The sequence below is a fragment of the Chlorocebus sabaeus genome, chromosome 17 (genome assembly GCF_047675955.1).
Source record: "Chlorocebus sabaeus isolate Y175 chromosome 17, mChlSab1.0.hap1, whole genome shotgun sequence".
NCBI lineage: Eukaryota > Metazoa > Chordata > Mammalia > Primates > Cercopithecidae > Chlorocebus > Chlorocebus sabaeus.
The window spans coordinates 73171218-73190930 of NC_132920.1; the positions used below are offsets into that span (position 1 = coordinate 73171218).

Consider the following 19713-nt stretch of genomic DNA (forward strand, 5'->3'; position numbering starts at 1 on the left):
TTTGGTTCAGCCACTTTGGAAACAGCTCAGCAGTTTCTTATAAAGCATACACTTTGCCACTCAGCCTAGTAATCACTTTCCTAGCCATTTATGCAAGTAAAACAAAAACATCATTATGCACAAAACTGTATGTGGACATTTATAGCAACTTTATTAATAATTGTCCAAAACTGGAAACAACTAAATGCCCCTCAGCTGGGAATGAATACACAAACTGTCATACACCCATTAAAAAGGAAGAGATTACTGATATATGCAAAATGAATACATCTCAAATGCATCATGCTAAGTTAAAGAGGCCAGACTCTTTACCTGGACTCACAGTTTATAGCATTTTGAGTCTGGCCTCTTTTTTTTGAGACAGTCTTGGCTGGGCGCGGGGTGGCTCACGCCTGTAATCCCAGCATTTTGGGAGGCCAAGACGGGCAGATCATCTGAGGTCAGGAGTTGGAGACTAGCCTGACCAACATGGTGAAATCCTGTCTCTACTGAAAATACAAAAATTAGCCAGGTGTGGTGGTGGGCACCTGTGGTCCCAGCTACTCAGGAGGCTGAGGCAGAATTGCTTGAACCTAGGAGACGGAGATTCCTGTGAGCTGAGACCGCGCCACTGCACTCCAGCCTGCATGATAGAGTGAGACGGCCTTTTTTTTTTTTTTTTTTTTTTTTTTGAGACGGAGTCTCGCTCTGTCGCCCAGGCTGGAGTGCAGTGGCTGGATCTCAGCTCAGTGCAAGCTCCGCCTCCCGGGTTTACGCCATTCTCCTGCCTCAGCCTCCCGAGTAGCTGGGACTACAGGCGCCCGCCACCTCGCCCGGCTAGTTTTTTTGTATTTTTTAGTAGAGACGGGGTTTCACTGTGTTAGCCAGGATGGTCTCGATCTCCTGACCTCGTGATCCACCCGTCTCGGCCTCCCAAAGTGCTGGGATTACAGACTTGAGCCACCGCGCCCGGCCAAGACTGTCTCAAAAAAAAGAGGCCAGACTCAAAATGCTATAAACTGTGAGTCCAGGTATAGGACAGTCCTGCAAAAGCAATGAGGATAGAAAAGAAACCAGTGGCTAACAAGTGCTAGGGGTAGGGAGGTTGACTACAAAGGGGCGCAGGTTGCCAGGTGCAGTGGCTCATGCCTGTTGTCGTAGCTACTTGGGAGACTGAGGTGGAAGGATCGCTTAAGCCCAGGGGTTCGAGGCTTCAGAGAGCTATTAGGCCACTGCACTCCAGACTCTGTAACAGAGCGAGACTTCTTCTCTAAAGAAATTTTAATTTTTGAAGGGGCACAGGTGAATTTTACAGGGTGACAGAACTGTTCCATATTTTAATTGTGGTAATTTGTATACATGTTGAAATTTGCATTAATTATATACCTTTTTTTTTTTTTTTTTTTTTTTTTTTGAGATGGAGTTTCACTCTTGTTGCCCAGGCTGGAGTGCAATGGCACGATCTCGGCTCACCACAACCTCTGCCTCCTAGGTTCAAGTAGTTCTCCTGCCTCAGCCTCCCCAGTAGCTGGGATTACAGGTATGCGCCACCAAGCCTGGCTAATTTTGTATTTTTAGTAGAGATGGGATTTCTCCACGTTGGCCAGGCTGGTCTCAAGCTCCCGACCTTAGGTGATCCAACTGCCTCGGCCTCCCACAGTGCTGGGATTACAGGGATGAGCCACCGCAACTGGCCTGCATAACTACATGCTTTTAAAGGATGTGGCAGAGTGCAGCGGCTCATGCCTGTAACCCCAGCACCTCACTAGAGACCAGGAGGTTGAAACCAGCCTGGTCAACATAGTGAGACTCTGTCTCTAAAAAAATATATATATTTATAATATATATATATATCTCTATTTAAGGTATGGGAGCCTTCCAAATATTTTTGCTTAAAGTTTTCTATGATTTACCTTTTTTTTTTGATATGGGGTCTCACTCTGTTGCCCAGGCTGGAGTGCAGTAGCACCATCATAGCTCACTGCAGCCTCAGCCTCCCAGGATGAAGCGATCCTCCTACCTAAACCCCCTAGAGAAGCTTGGGACTACAGGTGTGCATGACCATCCCCAGCTAATTTTTATTATTTTTTGAGACAGTCTTGCCCTGTCACCCAGGCTGGAGTGCCCTGGCAAGATCTTGGCTCACTGCAACCCCCACTTTCCAAGATAAAGGGATTCTCCTACCTCTGCCTCAGTTGGGACTATAGGCATGTGCTACCATGCCTGGCTTTTTTGTATTTTTAGTAGAGACGGGGTTTCACAAATCTTCTTGCCTCGGCCTCAAGGAACTGTGCCTGGCCTTTTTTTTTTCTTTGAGACAGAGACTTGCTGTGTTGCCTAGGCTGGAGTACAGTTGTGCAATGTTGGCTCACCACAACCTCTGCCTCCCGGGTTCAAGCGATTCTCCTGCCTCAGCCTCCTGAGTAGCTGGGACTACAGGAACCTGCCACCACACCTGGCTAATTTTGTATTTTCAGTAGAGATGGGGTTTCACCATGTTGGTGAGGCTGGTCTGAACTCCTGACCTTGTGATCCCCCCACCTCGGCCTCCCAAAGTGGTAGGATTACAGGCATGAGCCATCAATTGGCCTGCTTCGTTTTCTAATATCCCTTACTTAGAATTATTCCAACATCTTTGTCATTGTCTCCCATAGAGCCCACAAACTAAACCCTGAGATCCATGGGCCTGCTAAAAACAGTACCAAAGTAAATGATAAAAATGTTTAATTGCAAATAATTAGATGAGAAAAAGCACATTTGAATTTCAGGGGTTCTAGATAAATGAAATATTTTACACTAAAAGATAAATGGTAAGTTACTATGTTTGAAACACGAAGATCGTGAAAATCTAATGCTAAAATCTGGCCTATCAATGTAAGCTGTCAACATTCTCCACTAGAAAGAATTGAAACTGGGTTGAGGTTAGTAGGTCTGAACAAACTGTGTCCCACTAAGAGCACATAGGTTCTTCCTTGAGTCACTGCTGAGGCCCTGGTACATCTGAGATTTGAAAGGTAAGTATCAGTTTAACTGGGGAAGATACAGTACAGGAAGACCACTTGAGCCTAGGAGTTGACCAGCCTGGGCAACTGGCAAAATACAAAAATTAGCCAGGTGTGGTGGCAAACACCTGTGGTCCCAGCTATTCAGGGAGGATCACTTGAGCCCAGAAGTCAGGGCTGCAGTTAGCCATGACTTCTATTCTAGCCAGGTCAAGAGTAAAACCCCGTCTAAACAAAAAAAAGCCAAACGCTAACTTGAAATACTGTAGTTCTCACTTTTGAAATCCACTCCAAAAATTTTAACCAATTCCAACATAGTAACTGTCAAGAGAAATGCCACTTCATCTTAAAGCTTAAAAAAAACTCATTTACTGTAGCAAGCTAGTTTGTAATGAATACCAGCAGGTGGTGCTCAAGCCACAGTTGTCTAAGACACTGGATTTCACAGAGAAGTTAATCTCAGTATGCAAGTAAACTCTTTCCTGTTTCCAGTGGAACAATTTTTTCAGTTAAGTCTTGCTTCCTTGCGTGTCAACAGAATTCTCTCCACTGGTAAATCTTACAGCTCTGTCAACTGCCAACAGAGGGCTTCTACTGGCCATCTATTAAAGGCCTTACCTGTCTTTTCTACAGTCCTCCAGCAAATCTTAGGCAATTTCCTTTTGTAAACATGAAGATAGCAAAAAAACTAAAGAACAAAAATCTAACTTGGACTTGATACCTCAGAGAATTGGTTGATGGGAAGGCATTTTATCTAATTCAGACTTAGATGAGGGAAAAGGCTAACATTTCAAGTTACAAACTTGTCTATAGCCAATTCAAGTACCTTTGAACCTTGAGCAACACACAGGCCTTGTCTCTCGTGCTGCTTTAACTCCTACTTAGCATGTCCTTATAGAACATATGTCCTGGCCGGGCATGGTGGCTCATGCCTGTAATTCCAGCACTTTAGGGGGCTGAGGTGGAGGGATCACATAAGGTCAGGAGTTTGAGATCCTGACCAACATGGAGAAACTTCATCTCTACTAAAAACATAAAATTACAGGCACATGCCTGTAATCCCAGCTACTTGGGAGGCTGAAGCAGAATTGCTCTAACCTAGGAGGCATAACTTGCAGTGATATTTCACCATTGCATTCCAGCCTGGGCAACAAGAACTCCATCTCAATAAAAAAAACCATCACACAAACAAAAAGCATGTCCTTTAGTTTTACCTATCCTTCAAACTTAACCAAAAATTTTCCTTATATAGCCAAAAAGATACCTTTAGATACTCTTCTACATCTGGGAGATCAGGCATAGTGGCTCATGCCTGTAATCCCAGCAGGAAGATCATTAAGTTTTTCAAATGCACGAATGCTTAAGATTCAGGAGTAAGTGGGCTATCACTGACACCTGTTAAGCTTATGACCACTTCATTGCTAGTGACCAAGCAGACAAATTGCTAATCAAAGCATAAAAGGTATTAGACTGCAGGAGGAAGAAACTTAAGATTAGGCTCTGTCCAATTTTATAGCTACTTCAAATTGCCATCTTTTTGTTAGCACCTTGTTCCTATTCTGAATAGCACTCAGTAAAACTTGTGAAACCAAACTGGCATAAAGCTAACTCCACTGACTTTAAAATGGATCCCTCCACTCACATAGGGTGTGCACTAGCAACTACTTACTTATGTCAGGGAAAATAGTCAACTTCCACTGCCCATTTTAACCTGTTTTAAAACGCACATCCCTGTAATTTGGAAACTACTATTTCGTGTTTCCAAAGATTCACTTAACATTGGTTTAACTACATTAAGCTTTTTATGCAACACAAGGACTCTATTACAGCATTTGGCCTTCCTTAGTGACAGGCCATCAGTAACATGCTGCATTTCTCTCCAATGTGGTAATCAAAGCAGCCCTCCCATAGCTTAGATTCCTTCCCCTTCCAAGTATGTGGGAGGAAAACAACCCTATCTCCACCTAGAAGTGTTAACTCGAGAACTACATTTTCATGAAGTTTCCACAAATTCATAAAACCAGAATTACACGTCCTTCACCTAAGCGAGGTAAAACTTGAAAGTTTCAGTGTTGACCAAAGGAACACACAGGTTTCTCATTAAACTTTTTTAATGGGTCTCAAAATTCTGTGACAAATTTTTGGTCAAGTTGTTTCCATTAAAAAGTACTGATTTTAAAAACTAATAACTTAAAACTGCCACACGCAAAAAAGAAAACCAAAGTGGTCCACAAAACATTCTCCTTTCCTTCTGAAGGTTTTACGATGCATTGTTATCATTAACCAGTCTTTTACTACTAAACTTAAATGGCCAATTGAAACAAACAGTTCTGAGACCGTTCTTCCACCACTGATTAAGAGTGGGGTGGCAGGTATTAGGGATAATATTCATTTAGCCTTCTGAGCTTTCTGGGCAGACTTGGTGACCTTGCCAGCTCCAGCAGCCTTCTTGTCCACTGCTTTGATGACACCCACCGCAACTGTCTGCCTCATATCACGAACAGCAAAGCGACCTATTAAAAAAAAAATTTAGTATTACCAAAATACTGTTCACAGTTGTATTTTTCATCTTTAACACAACTTATTTACATTTAAGTAATCATCCTTACCCAAAGGTGGATAGTCTGAGAAGCTCTCAACACACATAGGCTTGCCAGGAACCATATCAACAATGGCAGCATCACCAGACTTCAAGAATTTAGGGCCATCTTCCAGTTTTTTACCAGAACGGCGATCAATCTTTTCCTTCAGCTCAGCAAACTTGCATGCAATGTGAGCCGTGTGGCAATCCAACACAGGGGCATAGCCAGCACTTATTTGGCCTGGATGGTTCAGGATAATCACCTTGGAAAAAAAGATTTGCGTTCAGTGTAAATCCAAAGTCTCAAATGACTTTAGCCTCTGCAATAAGGTAAGAACATGTTACTTTAAAAATTGTTACCTGAGCAGTGAAGCCAGCTGCTTCCATTGGTGGGTCGTTTTTGCTGTCACCAGCAACGTTGCCACGACGAACATCCTTGACAGACACATTCTTGACATTGAAGCCCACATTGTCCCCAGGAAGAGCTTCACTCAAAGCTTCATGGTGCATTTCGACAGATTTTACTTCAGTTGTAACGTTGACTGGAGCAAAGGTGACCACCATACCGGGTTTGAGAACACCAGTCTCCACTCGGCCAACAGGAACAGTACCAATACCTAAAAATATTTACAAAATACTAAATACCTATGAAGGAAGATAGTACTCTACCAACTCAAATTCTACTTTGTTGACACCCAACTTACCACCAATTTTGTAGACATCCTGGAGAGGCAGGCGCAAGGGCTTGTCAGTTGGACGAGTTGGTGGTAGGATGCAGTCCAGAGCCTCAAGCAGCGTGGTTCCACTGGCATTGCCATCCTTACGGGTGACCTTCCATCCCTTGAACCAAGGCATCTGAAACACAACCATGCCAATTTGTGTAAGCATGAAATCGCCATTCCCAGAGCTTTTTAACAACGGTCTTGAAGAAAGCCACTTACGTTAGCACTTGGCTCCAGCATGTTGTCACCATTCCAACCAGAAATTGGCACAAATGCTACTGTGTCGGGGTTGTAGCCAATTTTCTTAATGTAAGTGCTGACTTCCTTAACAATTTCCTCGTATCTCTTCTGGCTGTAGGGTGGCTCAGTGGAATCCATTTTGTTAACACCAACAATTAGTTGTTTCACACCCAGTGTGTAAGCCAGAAGAGCATGCTCTCGGGTCTGCCCATTCTTGGAGATACCAGCTTCAAATTCACCAACACCAGCAGCAACAATCAGGACAGCACAGTCAGCCTTTAAAGAAAGCAAAGACATATCCCTGTCAACTCTCCAAAGGACAAAACCAATGCACAAGACAGGCATTTCAAGAAAAAAAAAACACCTAGAATTATTAATCTCACCAACCTGAGATGTCCCTGTAATCATGTTTTTGATGAAGTCTCTGTGTCCTGGGGCATCAATGATAGTCACATAATACTTGCTGGTCTCAAATTTCCACAAGGAGATATCAATGGTGATACCACGTTCCCGCTCAGCTTTCAGTTTATCCAAGACCCAGGCATACTTGAAGGAGCCCTTTCCCATCTGTAAGGATTAAGAGTCGTTACTTGGTTACTAACACACAAACTCCAGCTTCAATTTCCTTGCCCCCAGCCCTTAATTGGCACATAGTTTCCACTTTACAACTACAAGTCCTAAGTGATTTTAGTCACTCAGGGTTACAGAAGCAACCAAAAAGCAAACTTTTTAAAGTAGGATCTTAAAAAATCGAAACTACTCACTAGCAATACGATTACAGAAGTAACCAAAAGCAAACTATTTTCATAAGTAGGGTCAGATCTAAACCACTCATTAGTTCTGGGGAAATCACCACCACTTAATGATTCTGCTGGTAAAACTCATTTTAGTTCATCTTTCCCTTTCTGATATTAAACATACCTCAGCAGCCTCCTTCTCAAATTTTTCAATGGTTCTTTTGTCGATGCCACCGCATTTGTAGATCAGATGGCCAGTAGTGGTGGACTTGCCCGAATCTACGTGTCCAATGACGACAATGTTGATATGAGTCTTCTCCTTTCCCATTTTGGCTTTTAGGGGTAGTTTTCACGACACCTGAAATGGGAGGAAAAAACTTTGAACCACTGTCTGAAGCTTGAGAATAAGCCAAGACCCAAATTCGAAAAGGGCAAATTCCAAGGAGAATGACATCGAGCGCCAAGCTGGCCTAACTCTTCAGTCTCCACCCACTAAGTGTGGGGAAACTCCACCGCACAAAACCCCTCCCCCAAACCTAAGAAGACGTACTCAAAAGCTCGGAGAACGAATCGAGGTGCCTGGACGGCGCCGGGTACTCCGTGGGGTCACATGAAGCGGGGACTGAGGAGGGAAAGGCCCTTTTCCTTTGTGTGGGTGACTCACCCGCCCGCTCTCCCGGGCGCCGCGTCCTCCATTTTGAGCTCCCTGCGGCAGGGCCGGGAAGCGGCCATCTTTCCGCTCACGCCACTGGTGCCGACCGGGCCAGGCTTGCCGACCAGGGCGGGGCGCACACCGCGGCGCGAGGCCAGGCACCAGAGCAGGACGGCCGGCCTGAGACTCCCCCCGTCCGACTCTCGGTGGCCGCGCTCGCAGGCCCCGCCTCGCCGAACATGTGCGCTGGGACGCACGAGCCCCGTCGCAGCCCGCGGCCCCCAAAACCCCAGTATCAGTGTGCAGATCCTGGTCCGCATTTGTAAGATTATCTCGCCAAAAAAAAGGCGTCGCAGCTGCTCATCAAAAATCTTAAACGGCTAGAAACTTAGTGAAAGCAGCGGGGCAGGCGCGAAGGTGCCACCAGATTCGCACGCGGCAGCCCCAGAGCCCAAGCCAGGCCTCGACTCAAGCACGAGGCGAAGGGACTCCTTAAGTGCAAGGCCTCGACCTCTCCCACCCACTTCCAACCCGAAGCTCGGATCAAGAATCACGTACAGCGGCCAGGGGCGTGGAAGTAATGAAAAGCACGCGAGGGCCACAGCCCGCAAAGACGCCAGGCCCGCGGGAGCCACACACGGTACTTACCTGTGTTCTGGCGGCAAACCCGTTGCGAAAAAGAACGTTCACAGCGACTACTGCACTTATATACGGTTCTCCCCCACCCTCGGGAAAAGGGCGGAGCCAGTACACGACATCACTTTCCCAGTTTACCCCGCGCCACCTTCTCTAGGCACCGGTTCAATTGCCGACCCCTCCCCCCAACTTCTCGGGGACTGTGGGCGATGTGCGCTCTGCCCACTGACGGGCACCGGAGCCTCACGCATGCTCTTCTCCACCTTGGTGATGACGAGAGCGGGCGGGTGAGGGGGCGGGAACGCAGCGATCTCTGGGTTCTAGGTTAGTGGGAGTTTAACGACGGTCCCTGGGATTCCCCAAGGCAGGGGCGAGTCCTTTTGTATGAATTACTCTCAGCTCCGGCCGGGGCGGGGGAAGGGGAGGGGGAGGGGGGAGGCGACGAGGTGGCGGCCTGGAAGGCACGTCCAGAATCTTTCCTCTACCATTGCTGGCTTAGCCCCAAAGGTTGTGTTGAGATTAGGGTGTACCTTCGCCCCCCAATTAGCCTCCTGTCCTCAGCCTTGCCATCTCGCTAGTCCGCGACAAATCCCTAGAGCGTCTTCTTCTGCCGGTCTCAGCCCAGCCCCGGGTTGGCTCCTCCCCCGCCCCGGCTTCCGCGCCCCTCCCTTGTGGCAAGGAGTACCAGGCCCGGGGACCCCGAGGGGCTTGGGGCGAAGGGTCTGGACTGGGGGACTCCTTAACGGCTCACGGACCTGCGAGAGGTTCGGCTCGATGGCCGTGAGCTCGACCAATCCGCTCCTGTGCTGGCTTCTTGGCTCTTTCCATTCAAAGCCAGCTGCTTTTATCAAAGCCCGTAACACGTCATCTCCCCCTGGTACTCCAGATGTCCAGGCTTTCAGTTTAGAATAGACTCAGTCCTACAGTTAGCTTTAGATCTAATTCTAGTTTTGTTACGCCAAAAACTTCCTGTGAGTGTGTGTGTGCCTCATGGTACTTTTTAAATTAAAAGGTGTACAGTCATTTGATTGCAAACATAAGGAACCTAAAAAGCTTTCAAATTCAGATTTTCCACGTGATCTCATGTAGAGACTAAGATCTACAGCATCAGCAAGTTTATCCACCCAGTTTCCTAACCCCAACACTTGCTATGAAGTCACAGCTTCTCCTATTTAAATAAGTGCCTATTATATTTAAATAAGTGCTTTCTTTTTCTGTCATCCTATAGATTGTAACTGCATTTTAGCATAAATCTAGGGCAAGATTGGATGAGCTTGGCCGTTTTGGATGGCTATCAAGACAGGCCTTGGGAAATGCTCCTCTGAGGAATGAAGAACGTTTATTTTTAATGAGCTAATTACTAGATCATTATGTTTCTTCTCCCAGCTGTAGAATATTACTGCCCAGCTTCTCGAACAAACTTATTTATTAACAAGTATTTGAGAACCTACTATGTGGCCAGCGAAGTACTGTGGAGTTCCTTCTGGAGAGGAACTCACAATCAAATTGGAAGAGGAAAACAAGTTGGGAAGCAGTTAAAGGCAAACGCCTATGGTGCTTTCTTGGTTTTTGTATCTTTGTAGTATAAAGTTTTTCTAGTCCGTTCGGTTTTTACAGTCCACTTTTTTTTCCTTCTTTCTTTCTTTTTTTTTTCCCCCCGGACGGAGTCCTACTCTGTTGCCCAGGCTGGGGTGCAGTGGCGCGATCTCAGCTCACTGCAAGCTCTGCCTCCCAGGTTCAAGCTATTCTCCTGCCTCAGTCTCCTGAGTAGCTGGGGCTACAAGCGCGCCCCACAAATTTTTGTATTTTTAGAAGAGACGGAGTTTCACCATGTTGGCCAGGCTGGTCTCAAACTGCTGACCTCAAGTGATCCACCCGCCTCAGTGTCCCATAGTGCTGGGATTACAGGCGTGAGCCACGGAGCCCAGCCACAGTCAAAAGTTTTTCCTCAAGCCCCTGTGATTGCGGATAATAGTAAACGCTTTATAAATACCTTACAGAGAATGTTTTTTAAAATATCACGCAAGGAATGGCAAAATTACATGAATCCTTGATTTATACCTTGGTAACCTATTGCGCAACACCGACTGGGTGTTCTGAGTATTGCAATAGTGGCTGAGACTTTCATTAGGTGAAGGGAGATCTCAATTCTTGCGTTTAAGAACCAACACTGGACCGGGCGCCATGGCTCATGCCTATAATACCAGCACCTTGGGAGGCCAAGGCGGACGTATAACTTGAGGCCAGGAGTTCGAGACCAGCCTGGCCAACATGGTGAAACCCTGACTCTACTAAAAATACAAAATTAGCCAGGCATGGTGGCGCACGCCTGTAATCCCAGCTGCTCGGGAGGCTGAGGCAGGAGAATCGCTTGAGCCCGGGAAGCGGAGGTTGCAGTGAGCTAAGATCACGCAATTTCACTCCATTCTGGGTGACCGAGTGAGACCTTGTCTCAAAACAAAACAGAAAACCAATACCTTTGAGCCCATCGGAGCCATATTATTGTGCGTTGGGGTAGTCGCTGGCCACGAGCATTTTCTCAAGGCAGAGATCCCATTTCTGCTCTCAGTCCGGCAGGGGTGGGCCGGAAGCTGGAGAGGGACTGGAACGCCGGTCCCGGGGAAGCCCCGCGCTCACCCGGCGTGCCCGGCTTCCTAGGGAGGGAGGCTGGGGCGGCAAGGCGGGCGCGGGTGGTCCTTGCCCCGCGCCAGCTCGCCAGGCCACATCGCTGGCGTTTCTCCAGCACTGGGTCACCTGCGGGCCGGCGGGGTCCCGCGGCGAGCAGCTGAGCGGTATGGATCCGCCACTCGAGCCTCCCCAGCGTCAGGTCGCCAGGGTCCGCCCTGTCTCTCGCCCCACCTTGAGGTCGCTTTTCTTCCGCCTTCTGACTGCGGAAGGAAAGGCCAGGGAGGAGGCAGAAAACCTCACGTGGCTCGGGGTGAGGGTCGGTTTTTGTCACCGTGAGCTGGCCTCTAAAAGACTTTTTAAGTCTCAAGTCTTTTTTTTCCTTCTTATTTTAAATCCCTTTTTCCCCAGACCCTATGTTTTCAACATAGTCGTATCGGATTCCCCGCACCCTACGGGAGATCCATTATGCTTTTTACTGTCTTAAATGTTAAAGCGGTACCAGTAACGATGTTGAGGCTCGTAAATATGTTTTGGGGTTATAATCTAAGGTGATATTTATTGAAGATTTTTCCTTTTTTTTTTTTTTTTTTTTTTTGGAGATGGGGTCTTGCTCTGTCGCCCAGGCTGGAGTGAGTGGCGCGATCTCGGCTCACTGCAAGCTCCGCCTCCCGGGTACACGCCTTTCTGCCCCAGCCTCCGGAGTAGCTGGCACTACAGGCGCCGCCACCACAGCCGGCTAATTTTTTGTATTTTTAGTGGAGACGGGGTTTCACCGTGTTAGCCAGGACGGTCTCGCTTGCTCATAACCATTTAGAGTGACAAACTTAAAATACATTGTAAGTAAACATCTACATGACCCCTTTTAGGAAGAAAAACAAATATTTCAGTTATTTACATAGTAATAAGGCAAACAAGAATCTTTCTTTGAGGTACATAATTGTGATTCACCAAGCTTTCAATATAGTCTAATCACTCTGCTATTAGTCTAATTTAAAGCAGCCTTAAGTAGTTACATTTTGCCATGGCTTGCCACGTGAAAATGATTTTTAAATCTTTTTATCTGCTGTATCTACCTCTGAAGAAAAGATCATAGCCAGGTGTGATGGCTCACGCCTGTAATCCCAGCACTTTGGGAGGCCGAGACGGGCGGATCACGAGGTCAGGAGATCAAGACCATCCTGGCTAACACGGTGAAACCCCGTCTCTACTAAAAAAATACAAGGCCGGGCTTGGTGGCTCAAGCCTGTAATCCCAGCACTTTGGGAGGCCGAGACGGGTGGATCATGAGGTCAGGAGATCGAGACCATCCTGGCTAACACGGTGAAACCCCGTCTCTACTAAAAAAATACAAAGAACTAGCTGGGTGAGGTGGCGGGCGCCTGTGGTCCCAGCTACTCGGGAGGCTGAGGCAGGAGAATGGCGTGAACCCGGGAGGCAGAGCTTGCAGTGAGCTGAGATCCGGCCACTGCACTCCAGCCTGGGCGACAGAGCGAGACTCTGTCTCAAAAAAAACAAAAACAAAAAAACCAAAAAACTAGCCGGGCGAGGTGGCGGCGCCTGTAGTCCCAGCTACTCGGGAGGCTGAGGCAGGAGAATGGCGTGAACCCGGGAGGGGGAGCTTGCAGTGAGCTGAGATGCGGCCACTGCACTCCAGCCTGGACTACAGAGTGAGACTCTGTCTCAAAAAAAAAAAAAAAAAAAAAAAAAAAGATTATGAAGCAATGGAGACACTCATAGAAGGTTAAAATTGGCTTTTCCTGTAGGAGATGCAAAGACTATACACACACAGGTCATCAATGGTTAGATTATTGACAGCATCTGCCATGTGGAATTTATGCACCAATGGGAAGATTTTTGGTGTTTTGCTTTGTTTTGTTTTGTTTTGAGACGGAGTCTTGTTCTGTCACCCAGGCTGGAGTACAGTGGCTTGATCTCGGCTCACTACAACCTCCGCCTCCCGGGTTCAGGCGATTTACCTGCCTCAGACTTCCGAGTAGCTGGGATTACAGGCGTGTGCCACCATGCCTGATTCATTTTTGTTTGTTTGAGACGGAGTCTCACTCTGTCACCGAGGCTGGAGTGCAGTGTCCCAATCTCAGCTCACTGCAACCTCTGCCTCTCGGGGTCAAGTGATTCTCCTGCCTCAGGCTCCCGAGTAGCTGTGACTACAGGCACGTGCCACCACACCCAGCTAATTTTTGTATTTTTAGTAGAGACTGGGCTTAGCCATGTTGGCCAGGGTGGTCTCGACCTCCTGACCTCAGGTGATCCCCCCACCTCAGCCTCCCAAAGATTACAGGCATGAGCCACCATACCCAGCCCCCATTATATGATGTTTGAACACCCTCTTTCTCCTGCTGGATAGTTTCCTTGGAAGAAAGAGTATTTTTTTCTCCAGTGTTAGTTTTCTTCAATTTTGACCTATCAAACTTCACTTCTGACAAGTATGGGTTTATCACTCATCTTGATTAAAAGAAAGCCTGAAGGCTTAAAGACTTGTGAAAGGCTGGGCTGACACCATACTGCTCACTCTGGACCAGACTAGGGTTCCTGAGCAGAGCCCAGCAGTTGTAAGGCCAGTAGCAGGGCCCCCTCACTCAGTATTCATTTGTGAATCCATATTTTATAAATAATATCAATTTTCAGTATTTCTTTCTCTTCATAGGTGATATAGTTAATAGAGCACTTGACTAAGAGACAAGCTGGAATATATTCATAGCCCCACATAATTTCTTTATCAGAGTGATCTTGAATAAATCACACTTGAGCTCATTATTTCTTTTTTTTTATTTTTATTTTTTGAGATGGAGTCTCGCACTGTCACCCAGGCTGGAACGCAGTGGTGCCATCTCTGGTCACTGCAACCTCTGCTTCCTGAGTTCAAGTGAGTCTTGTCTCAACCTCCCAAGCCGCTGGGATTACAGGCGCCCACCACCACACCTGGCTAATTTTTTTAAAATATATTTTTAGTAGAGACGAGGTTTCACTATGTTGGCCAGGCTGGTCTTGAACTCCTGACCTCAGGATCTGCCCTCCTCGGCCTCCCAAATTGCTGGAATTACAGGCATGAGCCACCGCACCTGGCCTGAGCTTATTATTTCATAGTAAAATAATCTAACATCTATTTCATAGAACTGATCATAAAGATTAAATAAGATAATGGACCAGATGATGCAAACCATTTTTACAAATGTCAGAGCTCATTATACTTAGAAAATAATCATTAGCGCTTTTGTTTTATTTATTTATTTTTTTGAAAGTCTTGTTCTGTCGCCCAGGCTGGAGTGCAGTGGCATGATCTTGGCTCACTGCAACCTCTGCCTCCCAGGTTCAAACAATTCTCTTGCCTCAGCCTCCGGAGTAGCTGGGATTATGAGCACACGCCACCACACCTGGCAATTTTTGTATTTTTAGTAGAGACGGAGTTTCGCCATGTTGGCCAGGCTGTTCTCAAACTCCTGACCTCAGGAAATCTGCCGGCTTTGGCCTCCCAAAGTGCTGGGATTACAGGCGTGAGCCACCGCACCCAGTCAACTTTTTAAAAGCAAGAATCTGGCTGGGCGCGGTGGCTCACGCCTGTAATCCCAGCTCTCAGGGAGGCAGAGGCGGGAGGATAGCTTGAGCCTGGAAGTTTGAGACCTGTCTGGGCAATATAGTAAGACCCTGTTCTCCACAAAAAAGGAAGGAAAAAAAAAGACACACACACACACACACACACAAAGGCAAAAATCTGTTTAAAATGTAGAGAAATTTACTCTACAAATACTTCAATTTCATTTAAGTATTAGAACTATAGATTCACCAATCTATACAGGTGTTATACACACATGTGACAATATGTGTGTTCTGTAAGTGGCAAGGACTTTTGAATTATGACATTCAATATATGTTGGTGCTGGGCATGGCAGCTTGTGCCACTAATTCCAGCTACTCAGGAGGCTGAGGTGGGAGGATTGCTTAAGGCCAGCAGTTTGAGGCTGCAGTGAAATATGATTATTGCCATCTGGGCAACAGAGTGAGACCCTCATGTCTGAAAAAAAAAGATGATGGTCATTGCACAGGACTTCTGAAGTCAGTCTTTATTCATCTATCCATCAAACATTTATTGCACATCTGTTCTGTGCCAGGCACTGAGCTAGGCACTAGGAGACAGAAAACAATCTCTGCTGCATAGTGTATGTGGCAGAGCCCTGGAGACGTAGGGGAAGGAAGACAGATAGTAAACAGGTAACTCCAGGAGACCGTGAGTCCTGGAACCCAGTATGCCTGGGGTGCTTTTGAGCACTCAGGTCAGATCCAGACTCAGGGAGGGGATGAGGACAGCAGCAGGCAAAGCTTCCCAGAGGGCAGAGAGTCTTACCTGGGTTTGGAGGACAGCAGCAGGCAAACCTTCTCAAAGGATAGAAAGTCTCACCTGGGGTTGGTATGAACTGCGGGCATAAGCCAGTGAAAGTAGGCTATGAAGGTGGGAGGCTACAGAGGTGACTGCTCTAGGAAAGAAAGTGGGAGGAAGAGTTTACTCCTACAAGACAGTAACAGCAAGATAGATCTGTCTGGGGGCATTCACCAAGGCCTTCAAGGAGCCTGTGAAGAACGCTGAGTCTCTGGAAACAGACCAGCCTGGATCCAAGTCTTGCGTCCACCACTTGCTGAACATGTGGCTCTGGGCAAGGTATTTGGTCTGTTTAAGTTTCAGACCCTGTGTCTGTAGAAAAGAGATAATAATAACTATTCCGTAAGACTGCTGTGAAAAATTAGATAAGAAAAGTATTTCAAGTGCTGAGCAAGATTTCTTTGTACCAAGTTAGAATAGCAATTTGCAGGAAGTTTTTTGTTTGTTCTTTTTTGTTTGTTTCAATCCATTGTGTTAATTACATATTACTTTAAGAGCAAAGAAGCTCTGAAGTTAGAACATTTTCACTCATATCTCTGTTGGCTCGACCACAACCAGAGGTAGAATGTTTAGCATTTACCTCACTAATTTAACCACTGAATTACCTCAGTGATTTAATCTCACTGGCCTCAGTTTTCATATCTATAAAGTGATGATAATAATAAATAATATCTACCCCATAGGTTCGTGGTAGGGATTAAATGAGACAATCAATATAAAATACTACTTAACCCAGTGCTGGACACGTAGTAAGCATTCAGTAAATTTTAATTGTTCTTTGATTGATATGTTATTTAATTTTTTGTTATTGGAAATTCCTCATTAACTAGCATCTTATTATAGAATGAACTTTCTTTACAAAGAAAATGCCTTAATGACCTTGCCTTGAGCTCTGTGTTTAATATTCCTACATTTCAGGTTTCCTTATTAATTTTCCTATAACCTGCATTTTCAGAATCTTAAAGATGCTGTTCACTGGGCATGGTGGCTCATGCCTTTAATCCCAGAACTTTGGGAGGCTGAGGCAGGCAGATCAGTTGAGTCCAGGAGTTCAAGACCAGCCTGGATGACATGGTGAAACTCTGTCTTTCCTTTTTATCTCTTTTTTTTGGAGACGGAATCTAGCTCTGTCGCCCAGGCTGGAATGCAGTAGCGTGACATCGGCTCACTGCAGCCTCTACCTCCTGGGTTCAAGCAATTCTCCTGCCTCAGCCTCCCAAGTAGCTGGGACTAGAGGCGTGCACCACCGAGCCCAGTTAATTTTTTTTGTACTTTTAGTAGAGACGGGGTTTCACTATGTTGGCCAGGATGGTCTTGATCTCCTGACCTCATGATCCGCCCACCTCAGCCTCCCAAAGTCCTGAGATTACAGACGTGAGCCACCGCACCGGCCTATTCTATTTTTTTAAAAAAGAAAAAAAAGATGCTGTTTTAGTTCGCTTGGGCTGCTATTACAAAATACCTTAGACTAGGTAACTTATAAACAACAGAAATTTGTTACAGTTCTGGAGCCTGGGAAGTTCAAGATCAATGCACTAGCAGATTCTGTGTCTGGTGAGGGCTTGCTCTCTGCTTCAAAGATTGTGCCTTTCAGTTACATTACCACATGGCAGAAAAGTCAAGGGGATATCCTCAGACTCAGGCTTCTTTAATACAGGCATTTATTAAAGGATAGAGCTCTCATGACTTAATCACTTCCCAAAAGCCCTACCTCTTACTACTATCATACCTATTGCATTCCAACTTATGAATTTTGGAGGGACATCAACATTCAGACCATAGCAGATACCATGGCTTTTGTTTTTGTTTTTGAGACAGAGTCTTGCTCTGTCACCCAGGCAGGAGTGCAGTGGTGCAGTCTTGGCTCACTGCAATCTCCCTCTCCCAGGTTCAAGCAATTCTCCTGTCTCAGCCTCCCTAGTAGCCATCACACCCGGCCCTGGTTTGTTTTTTTGAGACAGAGTTTTATTCTGTCACCAAGGCTGGAGTGCAATGACATAATCATAGCTTATTGCAGCCTTGACCTCCTGAGCTTCAAGCAATCCTCCCACCTCAGCCCCCGAGAGTAGCCCAGACTATAGGCATGTGCCAACACACCTGGCTAATTTTTAAATTTTTTGTATAGACGGGCTCTCCCTCTGTTGCCCAGGCTTATCTCAAACCCCTAGGCTCAAGCTATCCTCTGGCCTCCGCCTCCCAAAGTGCAAGGATTATAGGTGTGAACCATAAAGCCTGGCCAAATGTCATCTCCCTCCCTTCCTCCCTTCCTCCCTTCCTCCCTTCCAGAGTTTCACTCTTGTTGCCCGGGCTGGAGTGCAGTACCGCAATCTCGGCTTACTGCAACCTCTGCCTTCTGAGTTCAAGTGATTCTCCTGCCTCAGCCTCCCGAGTAGGGGATTACAAGCATGTATCACCATGCCTGGCTAATTTTAGTATTTTCAGTAGAAACAGGGTTTCTCCATGTTGGTCAGTCTGGTCTCGAACTCCCAACCTCAGGTGATCCAGCTGCCTCTACCTCCCAAAGTGCTGGGATTATAGGTGTGAGCCACCGCGCCCGACGATGTCATGTTTTAAATAATTGTGGACAAGGCAGGAGGATTGCTTGAAGTCAGGAGTTCAGGACCAGCCTGGGCAACATAGTGAGTGCACATCTCTACAAAAAAGTTTTAAAAATTCGCTGGGCATGGTGGCACACACTGTGATCTCAGCTACTTAGGAAGTTGAGGCTGTAGGATTGCTTGAGCCCAGAAGTTCAAGGCTGCAGTGAACTATGTACCATTACACTCCAGCCTAGGCAACACAGTGAGACACTACCTCTAAAAAGATAAAACATGTAAAAATACCAGCCTGGCCAACATGGCAAAACCCCGTCTCTAATAAAGATACAAAAATTAGCTGGGCACGCTGGTGCATGCCTGTAATCTCAGCTACTCGGGAGGCTGAGGCAAGAGAATTGCTTCGACCTGGGAGGCGGAAGTTGAGGTGAGCCAAGATTGCACCACTGCATTCCAGCCTGGATGACAGAGTGAGACCATGTCTCAAAAAAAAAAAAAAAGTAAAAATAAATTATTGGCCGGGCGCGGTGGCTCAAGCCTGTAATCCCAGCACTTTGGGAGGCCGAGACGGGCGGATCACGAGGTCAGGAGATCGAGACCATCCTGGCTAACACGGTGAAACCCCGTCTCTACTAAAAATACAAAAACCTAGCCGGGCGAGGTGGCTGGTGTCTGTAGTCCCAGCTACTCGGGAGGCTGAGGCAGGAGAATGGCGGGAACCCGGGAGGCGGAGCTTGCAGTGAGCTGAGATCCGGCCACTGCAGTCCAGCCCGGGATACAGAGCAAGACTCCGTCTCAAAAAAAAAAAAAAAAATAAAATAAAATAAATAAATAAATAAATAAATAATTATGAACATTATGGAGTTAGAAATATTAAGGAAAACAAGTTTGTTTTAAAAAAACACGTAGGTTTTTTTTTTTTTTTTTTTTTTTAGATGGAGTCTCACTGTGTCGCTCAGGCTGGAGTGCAATGGTACAATCTCAGCACACTGCAACCTCTGCCTCCTAGGTTTAAGCGATTCTCCTGCCTCAAGCCTCTCAAGTAGCTGGGACTGCAGGTGCCCACCACCATGCCTGGCTAATTATTTTTTTGTATTTTTGGTAGAGACAGGGTTTTGCCGTGTTGGCCGGGCTGGTCTTGAACTCCTGACCTCAGGTGATCTGCCCACCTCAGCCTCCCAAAGTGCTGGGATTACAGGCATGAGCCACTGTGCCCGGCCAAAAACCTAGGATTTTTAAAAGATGAAAAGCAGCATAAACAATCACTTCTAATTCTAAAATCCTGTCATGTCTTTTCAAAGATTAAATCTTCTTTATTCTTTTTAATTTTTTTCTTTTAAAATATAGTATCTCTTGTATTGTTGCTATGTCATCGCCTTTGTTTATCTAGTACCATCTGCTTCTGCTATATCTATTGGCAAGCTGTTCTTGCTGCAAAAGGAACTTCGCAGATTTAGTTTTAAAAAACGCCCAACCATTTCATATGTCACACACTCACCAATGAAAAGGGAAAACCAGGTCTCAATAACTAGAAAACCACTTTGGTAAACTCTTAGATCATCTTCTTTTTTTTTTTTTTTATTTTTTT

At 46.2% G+C, this 19713-nt stretch overlaps 1 protein-coding gene across 4 annotated transcripts; it reads right to left on the reverse strand.

Annotated features, from left to right (window-relative positions):
- Window positions 1–5074: 5074 nt before the first annotated feature.
- On the reverse strand, window positions 5075–19713 carry EEF1A1 (eukaryotic translation elongation factor 1 alpha 1). 4 transcript variants are annotated; one of them, XM_073006165.1, is made up of 8 exons: window positions 19666–19713; window positions 7446–7648; window positions 6912–7091; window positions 6504–6800; window positions 6267–6417; window positions 5923–6179; window positions 5591–5825; window positions 5075–5494 (listed from the first exon to the last, which is right to left on the reverse strand). In XM_073006165.1, exons 2-8 carry the CDS (start codon window positions 7587–7589, stop codon window positions 5370–5372), a joined length of 1389 nt encoding a protein of 462 aa, XP_072862266.1. In that variant the 5' UTR covers window positions 7590–7648; window positions 19666–19713; the 3' UTR covers window positions 5075–5369. The 4 variants fall into 4 exon arrangements, with proteins under 4 accessions (XP_072862266.1, XP_072862267.1, XP_008011674.1 ...); XM_073006166.1 differs by having other exon boundaries at window positions 19655–19713; XM_008013483.3 differs by lacking the exon at window positions 19666–19713 and adding an exon at window positions 8562–9125 and having other exon boundaries at window positions 7446–7619.